At 40.5% G+C, this 12,864-nt stretch overlaps 1 protein-coding gene across 6 annotated transcripts in view; it reads left to right on the top strand.

Moving 5' to 3' along the window:
* Window positions 1-9,879, top strand: part of LOC114668350 (alpha-actinin-4) — a 57,685-nt gene extending 47,806 nt beyond the window's left edge. For 2 of the 6 annotated variants that reach the window (XM_051921427.1, XM_051921426.1), the window contains exons 10-22: window positions 1,581-1,811; window positions 1,908-2,055; window positions 2,146-2,296; window positions 2,377-2,485; window positions 2,584-2,724; window positions 2,818-3,000; window positions 3,083-3,217; window positions 4,069-4,248; window positions 4,341-4,487; window positions 6,179-6,259; window positions 6,561-6,626; window positions 8,483-8,641; window positions 8,728-9,879. In XM_051921427.1, the coding sequence (XP_051777387.1) occupies window positions 1,581-1,811; window positions 1,908-2,055; window positions 2,146-2,296; window positions 2,377-2,485; window positions 2,584-2,724; window positions 2,818-3,000; window positions 3,083-3,217; window positions 4,069-4,248; window positions 4,341-4,487; window positions 6,179-6,259; window positions 6,561-6,626; window positions 8,483-8,641; window positions 8,728-8,886 (1,890 nt within the window). In that variant the 3' untranslated portion in view covers window positions 8,887-9,879. The remainder of the gene's footprint in view (window positions 1-1,580; window positions 1,812-1,907; window positions 2,056-2,145; window positions 2,297-2,376; window positions 2,486-2,583; window positions 2,725-2,817; window positions 3,001-3,082; window positions 3,218-4,068; window positions 4,249-4,340; window positions 4,488-6,178; window positions 6,260-6,560; window positions 6,627-8,482; window positions 8,642-8,727) is intronic. The other 4 variants (XM_051921429.1, XM_051921428.1, XM_028824046.2 and 1 more) reach the window with 2 other exon arrangements.
* Window positions 9,880-12,864: the final 2,985 nt, after the last annotated feature.

The following is a 12,864-nucleotide window of genomic DNA, read 5'->3' as shown; positions in this document are numbered from 1 at the left end:
CATCTCAGTGGCAGTCTAAAAGGTGTTGAATACATTCTGAAAATATTTTTTTTATGAGCAAGTGGGTAGTACTCAAACCCATAAGAATGCCAAGCTGACTTAAGATGTGTAAATAGTTTATTTTATTAAAGCAATATTCCTACATGTAGTGAAAAATCACAAGGAAGTGGTGAAGTGCTTTATAGCCAGTGGGACAGCTGGGATCTTGTTTCTGAGGTATAAAAGTAGCAAAGACAAACAAGATCCTTGCTGCCCCACTGGGTTTAATTATTCATAGGTGTCACACACCTCTTACCCGCCTAATAAAGCACACAAATCTTTATTTTACCACCTTTTATACCCCTTCTTTCTCTCTTTTGCCTCTTCATCCCACTACTGGAACACTTTGCTCGATCTCCCCTGACTTCAAGGCTGTAAGAGTCTTTTAAAAAGCCCCCCAGTAAGGTAGTACTTTCAGGTATATTCTGGAAATAAATTCTGGGGTAAAGATTTGCCTAGGAAGCTCATGGAATCATTGTCCCCAAACTCCCACTATTTGCTGTAGATATATAGTTTTTCACCCCATTTTTCCATTAATGAGGTGAATAAGTAATTTGGGTGTTGCCTGTTTTTGGGTTTTGGGAAGCCTTTTTTACATTAACAAGTCTCCCTGCTGGCCTTTAGCATACAGGGAAAAACATGCACTCTCTTGGTGATGTCTGAGGTGATTATTGGGCATAATGCGGTGGCAGGTTCCGTTAGCATGGTCTCATCAATTGTAAATGCTAGTGATCGCTGTACAATTTTAAACTGTTTAATTCCAGTCCTAATTGGGTCCCTTCCCCATTAGTCTGTGGTCTGTGACATGAGAAAGGTTTGTTTTTAAAAGGTACTTATCATGCATAGTTTAATTCTAAATTCCTAAGTAATCTTCATCATAGGTGGAAGAAAGTATAGAATTATCTGCTAAGCAGGTGGCTATTTCAGAGGTTATTTACAAATGCCAGTATACTTTTAATTGCTTCTTTTTGTTTGTTTTTTTTCCCTCCCTTTGGCATAGTACAGCAGCTTCATCTACAACCAAATGTTTTATAACTCATATTTGATTTCTAGCTTGGTCACAATTGTGTGAACTTTGCATACTATAGACATGTTTGTATGGGTTTTCTTCTAGTGCTCCCAAAACTGTGCATTCTAATTAGTAACTCTGAATTGGCTTGATATTAGTGTATAGAAGAGTATAAAATGTGAGCACGCATTGGCAATGCCTAAGGTTGCCTGTTTGCCCAAGACCCTGTAATGAAGGGAGGAACAACTTAGATGGCAATGAAAAAGCTAGTATGATTTCTGGTTTTGACTGTTGGATAGAAAAATGTAATTTTAAAAGGTTTCAATCATTGCGTAAACAAAGCTTAGCAGTGAAATCAAAAAAATTAACTGAATGGAAATAGATCTGCAGTTGTAGCAGATCATTGTACAAGAGCTGCACACTCTGTGTGGTGGTTTTTGGCAAAGCAGCCTTCAGGCTGGTTTTATTTTTATGTAAATAATGTGCAGTAAAAGTCTTGCTGAATCATCCTTTTATCCATTAATCAATCTAGCTACTGGAATGGATCCGTCGTACTATCCCTTGGCTTGAGAACCGAACTCCTGAGAAAACCATGCATGAGATGCAGCAGAAACTGGAGGACTTCCGTGATTACCGCCGTGTACATAAACCCCCTAAAGTCCAAGAGAAATGCCAGCTGGAGATCAACTTCAATACTCTTCAGACTAAGCTGCGGCTAAGCAACCGACCAGCATTCATGCCATCTGAGGGAAGGATGGTGTCGGTAAGCAGGCATCTTTTGAATTTTTGAGCACATGAGGATCATCTTCTTTCTATGCCAGTTAATTTGTCCGTCTTTTTTTTTTTTTCTTGTAAACAGGACATCAACAATGCTTGGCATGGCCTTGAGCAGGCAGAGAAAGGATACGAGGAGTGGCTTCTGAACGAGATACGTAGATTAGAGCGGCTGGACCATCTGGCTGAGAAGTTCAGACAGAAGGCTTCCATACACGAGTCCTGGGCTGATGGTAAATCTTGACTGCATTCAAGCGTGCTGGGTGGTGGGTCATTTCAGCTTTACACGTTTATGTAATTGCTGGGTTATATTCAATCTTCAGGGAAGGAGGTCATGCTGACACAAAAGGACTATGAGACTGCTACTCTGTCTGACATCAAGGCTCTGATCCGCAAGCATGAGGCCTTTGAAAGTGACCTGACTGCTCACCAGGACCGAGTTGAGCAGATTGCTGCTATAGCTCAGGAACTCAAGTATGTACACTTTGGAGTGTGTTTACTGTGTGAATGGTGGGCAGCTGGAATTACTGCATGTTCTCTCCCTTTCATTTTAGTGAGCTGGATTACTATGACTCTCCCAAAGTGAATGCACGCTGCCAGAAGATTTGTGACCAATGGGATACCTTGGGATCCCTTACTCATAGTCGCCGGGAAGCCCTCGAGGTGCCTTTCTACATTTGCTTAGTTTTATGTCTTATTTTTGGCATAGAGTATCAAGCTAAATGAGGTATGCTGTTTTCTGCTTTTGTTTCCTACTTCAGAGAACAGAAAAACAGCTGGAGTCTATCGATGAACTATACTTGGAGTATGCCAAACGGGCAGCGCCATTTAATAACTGGATGGAAGGGGCAATGGAGGACTTGCAGGACATGTTTATTGTTCACAACATTGAGGAGATCCAGGTAAATCTCATGGATTCCTCGCTAATCAGACAGACATTTTAATTAATTGTCCAGCAGTTGTGTTGAAATTACTATTTGATTGCTTTGCACTAGGGCCTGATAAGTGCTCATGAGCAGTTCAAATCCACTTTGCCTGAGGCCAACAAGGAACGTGAAGCCATACAAGGAATCCAGAGTGAAGTCCAGAGGATTGCCGCTCAAAACAATATAAAGCTGTCTAGCAGTAACCCATATACCAGCATTACGCCACAATCCATAAACTCAAAGTGGGATAAGGTAAATCCTTTCTTGGGCCGTTTTATCACTGGGTACTTTTTTGACGTTTCATGTTAATAAGTAATATCTGTGCTCCATGTAGGTCCAGCAGCTAGTACCTCAGAGAGACCATGCTCTTCAGGAGGAGTTGGAGCGCCAGCAGTCCAATGACCACTTGCGCAGACAATTTGCTAATCAAGCCAATTTAGTAGGGCCTTGGATCCAGAACAAGATGGAGGTAGTGTGATGAGGATTTCACATCTATAGCTGTTTTGCACTAAAATATTAATAAAGCAAAAAAACTGACAATGTTCACTGACCTAATTTCACAACTAGCAATCAGAGATAAATACTAGCAGTGCACTAGTTTGAACTATTTTACACAATCTTTTGTTTGCTTATATTATGTGAGAAAATGTAATACCTTTTTGTTCTTGTGTCATCTTGAGACTGGTTCAGGAGAAGAAGGTTGGGAGATTTACTTAAAAGCCTATGGCACCCAATGATTGAAAGCAATAATAAAGTATCTTATGGTGTATGGGATACTTATTGTAATTTGTGCTAAGGGATGAAGTAGATAAATGGTTGCAACTCTTAAGTGTACTTGACTATAATGAGGGCATAAAATTAATCTGTGGAGCTTATTTAGTGGCATTTGCTAGTTTTGGGTGTACCCTTTCAGTCTCCCTAATTGGTAATGTCATGTTAGCTTATGCTGTTCCAAGTTGGCTGTTTCCCCCCTAAAAACTGGTTGCAGTGATGGTTTTCCTTTGAAAATTTTTCTAACTGTTGGAGTACAGTTTTACACTTCTGTTTCATATCTTTAGGTAGGGTAGGCGGTACTTTCTAATATAAAACCCTCTAGCTGCTTTTAAAGTGAATTGTTCTTACCTTCAGCCGCTCTGTTTGTTTGTAATATGTTATAACAAAAGTATTTCAGAAGATGGGCAGAGGTTAATGTATCCCAAATTTTCGCCAGCATCACTTAGACGCACCAGACTTTTGTTGGCAGAAGCATTCTAATTAACTTTTGTTGAGTGTTTACTTTCCACAGAGGAGAGGCTAATAAGTCTGCTGTGTGTTTTGTAGGAAATTGGCCGTATCTCAATTGAAATGGATGGCACTCTGGAGGACCAGCTAAACCACCTTAAACAGTATGAGCAGAGCATCATTAACTACAAGCCCAACATTGACAAGCTTGAGGGTGAACACCAGCTGATTCAAGAAGCACTTATATTTGACAATAAGTACACCACCTACACAATGGAGGTCAGTGCGGGGTAGTGTCTCCTGCTATGCTGATGATTTTCAACTGTCATTTTTGTTAAGATGCCTAATGTGTTTTCTCCTTGTATGTCTAGCACATTCGAGTTGGCTGGGAACAGCTATTGACCACCATTGCAAGGACCATCAATGAGATAGAGAACCAGATCCTGACTCGTGACGCCAAAGGCATTAGTCAGGAACAGATGCATGAGTACCGAGCTTCATTCAATCACTTTGACAAAGTATGTGTTTTTTTAACAAGCTGGGCTAAGATTCTGTTCTAGCTGTTATACAGGCATGTGAAAATTCTGACAATAATATTCCATAATTAAAGCAATAGAAGAAGTAGTATTAGTATACCATTGGTATGTACTACCTTTTAAGTACATTTCCTACCAATGCAAATGTTTTTTTTCATTTCAAAACTGAAAATTAAGTTGCATAAACTCAGCCTAGGAAACAATGCTAAATGTTTATGCCCATACATTTGCATTTCACAGAAATTGATCTTTGTGCCAGGAGCATTGCCATGAAAACAGTTGCATTTGTTTGGCTTCTTCCTGTTCTTGCACATTTTCTTAAACATTACAAATAAACTGCTAACGTAGTTATTAAAGTCCGTTTTAAAAGCTGTCCTATGATTCTTTCAGTATAATCCTGGCTGTAAATGCAATGATTTGATATACATTGCTAACAGATGGCATGTATTTCATAGCTCAGGAAAAAGCTGAAACCTCAAGTTTAAGTGTAGATTTGGAACTTTATTGTCAGACATTATATAAAGTAAACATTTTGATGATTCCAGTGCTTGATTTTCACTTAATGTCCAGTCTAGTAGCATTTCACACCTTGTATAGCTTTGTAGAAGATATTGCACTACGCAGAATTTATTTGATGGGCCACAGTATTTTCAGATTCAAAATGGAGCACATATCCTGAAAGAGTTCACACTGAGTATATTGTGCTTCTTTTCATAAACTCCCATTAGAATGGAGTTATGTTTTCCTGTGTATTATTATATCTGCTGTGCAATGGCTGGAGTAAAGTGTTGGTGATATTAGAAACCAAAGAACCAGACAGATGGCAATATCTGCATACTGTACAAGTGTATAAGCAGATTCTTATGACATAGACTGCATACATACACACATTCAGCCTCTTCCTTTTTTGTTAAGATGAGTTAGATATACAGTATGTTATTGACAAGACAGAAACCACTACATAAAGGAAACGTTAAATAGCAGAATTAAATTGTATTCCCTGTGTTATGCCAGTGCCCACATTTTTTTCTAGGTGTTTATTTTTTTTTGTGTTGGGTAACAGACGGCAAAACAGTTTATTTCTAGATGTAACTGTACTATGAAAAAGATTTAAGTTAAAAATATATTAGCATTGCTTAACTGCATTTGACCGTGTGCTACAATCACAAGCTGTACATTTATTCCCGTGTTTATAAACAAACTTTCTTTTCCTATTTTGGCAGCTCCTCTTATGTATGCAAATATATTTCAGATGTAAATACCGGATTCACTTGTTTTGGGCACATAACTTTGCTCACTTTTGCTTGATAGAGACACAGCTTCTTGTTTTGTCTCTTGCAAATCTGAACCTGTACGGTTACATGCTCTGAAATGCTATGTAGTCTAGTCTGGCTTTTAGTGGAAATGGGGCATGTGTTTGCATTGGCAGTCCCGAGTACTGTGTTGGGCATGCATGCCCCTCCTCATCCCACAGCCCAACAGTCTTGTCTAGAAGTGACCAGTCTTCACTCCTTTGTATTCTCATGTTCTAATTGTGTCTCTCCATTCCTGTTTGCATGGAAAACCACCCCCTTCCCTTTTCCATGATGCATGCTGTATTGTGACCCTGCAATGACTTCCTCATCACATTATACATCTTGCTACACTATGCCTGGATGGACTGCCTCCTCCAGGACCACAGCGGCACCCTTGGGGCTGAGGAGTTCAAGGCATGTCTGATCAGTTTGGGCTACGATGTAGAGAACGATAAGCAGGTGAGTGCACTTTGTGACGTTAAACTTTAACCTTTTTTTTTGGCAGCAGCTAATTCTTCCTTTATAACGCCTTTTTTCTCTTTATATTAACTGAGTTAATATTTTCTTCTTACTATGTTGGGTTCTGTTCCACCCTGGCACCCCTCTTTTTTTCCTTTATTGTTCCTCATTGTCCTTGCTTTCCTCAATTTTTCCTCTGTCTGTTAATCTTTTCGTCTCTCCTCTTTGTGTTCTTTATTCCCTCGCTGCTATTGCTTTTTTATTTTCCCCTCCTTGTACTCCTTCCTTCCTGTTGGAGCAGAAGAGAACAGGAAAGATGGACACTGATGATTTTCGAGCTCTTCTCATCTCCACAGGATACAGCCTGGTATGCGCTTTTCTCTCTCTCACTCACTCTCTATTCGCTCATGCTCTTTATTTCTGAAGATGTCCAGAATTTTCAAATGTTACGGCTTGTATGTGGAATACAGTAAAATAACAAGTATTAAAACTAGCATCTGATAAGTTTGCTTATCAATAAAGGGGTACCATGTTGGAGATTATATATAAAAGCATTTTTTCTTCCAGAATTTGTTAGTGTTTACTAGTGACTAAGTGCTGTGACCTGTGCTCCTCGCCAGCAGCAGCCAAATTGACTTAATGCAAATGAATGTTTCTGTCCTGACATTCACTTCAGTGCTTGCACATATGTATTGAATTTGTTCATACAAAGTTCAGTGTACATATAAAAATAAGTTGAGGCATGATGGTATAAAACTGGTGTGCTGTGGAAATAATTGTGTAGTGCCCCTGGGTCCTGACCTGAGAGAGACCCTTTCCTCAGGTGGTCAAGACCTGTCTGAAGAGGATGGGACTACCTGGAGGAGCCAACTTAAATTCAGCTGCTCTGTGATTGCCTTAACTTTAATTGTACGCAGACTCCTCTAACCCCTGCTCCTTCTGCTTCAGTGTTACGGCCCAGAGGCACGCCACTCTTTCGCCGTTGCTCCCCTCTACTCACTCGTTCACTACCTTCTCGTCCACACCCGTGCCACAGCCACCCCATGTGACTTCTGTGCTGCATTACCAGTGCCAAGCAGAAGTCCTTCCATTCCAATACCTTCCACACTCCAAGCCTTCTCTTGTGCTCCTTTGACCCTTTTACCAGGACTTCCTCTTCTTCGCTGAGATGCTTCATTTTCATAATGCACTATGCTGTGCTTTCTGAAAGCACAGCTTAGCATCTGTCCAGCCACATGGCCCTCTGCCTGTCCAGCGTGATCATTACAGTATAATAGTTTCCTAATGTTTATATTTAAAAAAAAAAAAAGAAAGAAAAGAAAGAAAATTCCATCCTGGGTGCGAAGGTATTTTTAACTCGTTAAACAGGCCACATTACCTATTTAACCAGGTTATGCTTAATTCTTAGTTTGAGTTTTTGCTGTGCCCACCTCTTCTGTTTCAGGGAGGAATAAGCTGTTTTCATTCTGGTAACCTAAGCCAGCTTTTGTCTTCTGGGGGAACAGAGGACTGGATGTTTGGTTGGTTAAAGGGGATTTTATTATAAACTACAGACCTGCTGCTTCAAAACCACCCCAGTTCACCTATAGACCTGAAGTATGTCCCTTAATTTTGTTAAGAGACAATAAAGTAACATGGGAAGATTTTTTTTAATTTATTTTTTTACTTCTATGTTCATTTAAAAAAATTCACACTAGTGCCACTGTATGGTTTTATTCAGAAACCATTTGACTGCTATACTAGTAAAACTGGAGAAAATGTTACTTGTAAGATTCTCATACCCACTTAAACAAATTCAGAGTCATAGGGGACCAGAGTCCATTGCAGGTGCACTGGACATAATATAGAATGAAACCTTCCATAGGGTATCAGTCCATTGCAGGGCCCATTCATGCCCATGCACACTCACACACTATACACATACAAATCCGTTCATACTAAATATTCTGTAAAATATGTATGTGTGTAGTGTAATTTGAAGCAGGAAGGTAGGATATGTGTCTCAAACAGTCCCCAGTGTGCTCTTGTACTTCCACACTGCCAGGTTGTTGTAATGAATTTAAGAAAGATGGCTGCCTTCTGCCTGTACTGAGATGTGTAGTCAGGTGGCCTAATCCACTGTCCCCATGTCACTGATGAAGTGTTAGTGTAGTTCAAGTGCTTTTTTTTTGTTTGTTTCTTTCAAGAGCTAATTTAACATATTTTCCTGCCTGTGCTTTAAAGGGTGATGCTGAGTTTGCACGAATAATGGGCATTGTTGATCCAAACAATACTGGCTTCGTGACATTCCAGGCCTTCATTGACTTCATGTCACGTGAGACTACTGATACAGACACTGCTGACCAGGTCATTGCATCATTCAAGATTCTTGCTGGAGACAAGGTGAGTCACAGTGGGTCTTGTGTGAAAAAGAGTATGTCAATGTAATAACTATAGTCATCTAATGGAACTTTTCTGTCTGGCAACAGAACTACATCACAGCAGATGAGCTGCGTCGGGAGCTGCCACCAGACCAAGCACAATACTGCATTGCTCGTATGGCACCCTACACCGGCCCCGATGCCATTCCAGGAGCCTTGGACTACATGTCATTTTCCACAGCTCTATATGGGGAGAGTGACCTCTAAGTCGGTTGCTCACTTGACCACCATTCCAGCCTGCAAAGGAAGATCAACACAAGGGGGAGCAGAACATATGGCCGCCTGGTTGTTGTGATTCATATGGCTTCATTACAGTTAGGCTAACAATGAACCATCTTGCCTGGGTGCCTCATTCCTTGGGAAGCGTGCCCTCTTGTGTTGAACTTCCTCATTGGAAGGACTCTACATCCCTGTATGGGAGTCTAAGGTCCTGATAGCGCCTCAAACATTCCATTGTCTTAATATTACAAGAACCTGATCTATGCAATCTGTCATTGGCTGGGTGGGAGCTGTGGGGTATGTGTGGGGGGAGGGGGTGGGATCAGTGTTGCTGTTGACCAAACTTCATTTTTTTGTTGTTGTTAATCAATACTATTTAAAAGTTAAATTTGGAATTTAAATACTTAGAAACTGTTCTTTGAAGTATTTGAAAAACCTTCTGTACAAAACAATTTGTAGGTTTTAAAAAAACAATATATATAAATAATTGAAATTATATATTTAGAGTGGGAAAGAGAGGGTATTTAGATAAAGCACCCTCCCCAGAGCTGTCCTGCATTTTACAAGACCGGTTTGTTTTTTTTGTTTTTTTTAAACTGGCACTGGCAATTTTGGTATGTTATCTCCGAGTTGGCCCCTGCTTTGGTCAGGAGATGGTTGAAAATATCTGTTTCCTATATAAGAAGAAAATTTGTCAAATGGTTTGTTGCTTTTTCATTTGTAGTTACTGTTGTTGAGGGTGGGGGGGGGGGGGGTGCTTAGGGTTGTTCTGGCAGCTTGTGGGGGGGGGGGGGGGGGGAATGATAGTAGATAACTCTATTTAACTGTGTTCACAGATGCACCAGTAATCACACCAAGCACAGACAAACACACACAGACACACCTGCATGTGTGTGTATACACTTGCGCTGTCTATTCCCTCCCAGGGGGTTTTTACCTTCTCTTTCAGAGCAGATTAATAAAAGGCACCATATTTTTGAACTTGGCTTTTGTGTCATGCTTTTGGTAATTGGAGCAGATCTGCAAAAACCCAAACACCTCTCGTACTGGCTAGTGGAATGCTGGATTTGGCTGAATGATGTGTGTTCTGTACCTTAATTTTAACTTTAATACAGCGGCTCATGTTTGCCTGTAAATGAACTGACCCGCACAATTGGTATTGTACTAGCACCTGCTTCTGCATGTCTCAAGTTGATTGGTTGTGGTGGGACACATCAGTCTTACGCTGAAGAATTGGTGCCTAATGTTTTAAAATTGTAAAAAAAAAAAATAAAATTTCTCTTGTTCAGAGAAAGATTATAAATTGCAGACCTAATGCTGCATTCATCTATTGGTGTTTTTGGAGATGATGATTGTGAGGTGTTGGTGGGGCCATCAGGATGCGCTTACCCCTGTGGTCTGTGTGTAAATTCCCTTTGGTTGAGACTTATTACCGAGATTCTGACTCTCTCTGGCCATTAAAGATCCTTGAGCATGTTTCAAAAACAGTAGGGTGTGTCACTACTAAATTGTCTCTCTCTCTCTCTCTCTCTCTCTCTCAGCCCTTTATCACCTGATAGCTAGTGCAATATGAGTGTACTGGCACAAGAATGGCTGCTGTCACGTCATCCAGGTTGATGGTACACACTGGTGGTAGTTGAAGTTGCTCCCGTGTCTAAAGTTTGTTGAGTAGGTTAGAAGAGCACCATATACATGTAATTGACAATAATAATTATATCATCTTACTTGGTTTATTTTTTTTTTTTTCCATGCTCTTGCTGTAGCAAGTTCACAGGCATGCAAATTTCCAGTTAGCGTTTTGTGAGAAACTTAAGAATAATTGATGTACTTCGTGGGCAGACTAAATGCATTTAAGTATGAATCACTCCTGTGCATTTTAACCAGTAAAGTGCAACTTTTTTTTTTTTTGTTATTGAATAGAATAACAGGTCAACTTTCGGGTCAGCCATCTCAGGTAGCATTGTTTTAAATGAATCTTCCCCTTAGGAACTCCCACACTAAGACATTTGTGTGTAATTTTCCACAGAGAAACACGCACTTCCCATCTATTCCATAAAACAAAGGGCTGTGATGTCCTCCTGTGCTCATCTGAATACTGAACAGAAGGACAAAACCTTTTCAGTACTCTGTCCTGGCACCACAAGGCTGTGCCACCCGCCAGTCTGGTGACTGATGTGAACAATCAGACAAACGGCCATTCTTTAAAAGGGCTTTAAACCCAATCGGGGAAGGACATTTTCGACAGGTCCATTTTCGTAGTTCCAACCAATATTTCAAATTGGAGGCCAATAAACATCTGTGTAATTTTATTTATTTGAATTATTTGCTCACTCTCCCATTTATTAAGGAGCTTTGCTAATGTTAAAAGGTTTCAGATCTGATCTGTGTGTCCCATTTATTTGTTGTGGACCTTTTGGCTTTAGTATCTTGATAGCATTCTAAACTTTTAAGTTTAACTTAACACGTGAGTGTACAGCAAGCATAGTATGATCATTTACCTTAGAATATTTGAGGAGTCTTAACATTGAATTGAGCAAACCCAGCAAAACACAGCAAACCTTCTTGCGATGTCACATATGGATGTGCCATCCTGGAGGAGCTGGACTACCTGTGCAACCTGAATGGGCTGCAGATACCTCCTCATGCCACCAGTAGTGACAAGGACACTAACAACACAGAACTAGAGAAGAACCAGTCAAGAAGGAGACAGCAATTGTCACTTTAATTCAGACACTTGTTGGAATGTGCTCCACATGAGTTCAGGAGAGTATTTTCCAGAAGTACATTATTTAACAATATTTTATAAAACCCATGTAGTTCAGATGCCCCTAGCATAGGACTGGATGTCGGACAGTTGGACCATGCCAGTGTTTCTTAGCCACTGCAGGGTGACCTATTTAACTCTTCATGATGGTGGTGAGTCAATTAAGTGATTGGCATTGTCATATAATAATGTACAGTATTTGTTTCCAGCTGCGACACACTCAGTTTAGCAAGGGGTAAAGTGTCTGCCATGCTGTGCTGATTGTCTTTAGTTTACCAAGGTGGCCTTCCAACTTAAGTTATGTGGAAGAGTGGGTCACGATATCAAAAAGGATGAGAGACGCTGGGTTATGCAATGCAAGTAAATGGGCATTTTGGTGGTTTAGATAGATAGATACTTTATTAATCTCAATGGGAAATTCACAATTTAGCAATACCACCCCATTGAAACCTGTCATGTCAGAAACTTTATCATCTCTTCTCTCCATCAAAATATGACAAAGTTCTCAGTAGTGGCTGAGAAGACTTAAATTTTGTCTTTCCGCCAATTTATTTTCAGCAGCAGGGTGATACTGTTAATAAAAAGTGGTTGCGAGTTGGGCGAGTAAGCCGGAAGATAAGGATGTGGGGTGTACAGTGTGTATACAAAAGAACCCCCCTGCCCTTTTGAAATATTCATGTTGTTGCTTTGCATCCTGAAGTGAAGACACACACATTTTTCTACAGCTGTAGTTCCTCCATGCAACTTAAAAGAGCCAAATTAAATTTATAATAGAAAAAAAGGAATCGGTGAGATGAGTAAAGGATCACTCTGTCCTACAGAAGTCCACGTACACTCAATGAGGTGTAACTAATCCCCTTCCCCACTGCCCTGTGATCTGTTCTTTCTGCAGCATTCCAGTGCTTGGCAGTGCAACTGAAAGGAAACAGTCAACTCTTCTGGCAGTGCCTTGCCACTCCGATCTCAAGGCTAAAGTTGTGGACAGCCACGTCAGGAGATGGAGACAAAATTATTTGAAAGGCTTTGTCAGCCCCTAGGAGCACCCAGTAAAGTCCATAATCAAGAAGTGGAAAGTGTTTGGTACTGCTAGGACCCTTCACCGATCAGGCCATCCCTCCAAATTGGATGGATGAAAGTGCGAGGAGGAAACTGGTCAGCGAGCCTACGAAGAGGTCCATAGCATCTCAAACAGGTACAGGAAT

The sequence above is a fragment of the Erpetoichthys calabaricus genome, chromosome 18 (genome assembly GCF_900747795.2).
Source record: "Erpetoichthys calabaricus chromosome 18, fErpCal1.3, whole genome shotgun sequence".
Taxonomy (NCBI): Eukaryota; Metazoa; Chordata; class Cladistia; order Polypteriformes; family Polypteridae; genus Erpetoichthys; species Erpetoichthys calabaricus.
Note: the sequence above shows the minus strand (reverse complement) of the source record. Positions and strands in the feature narration are given on the sequence as shown.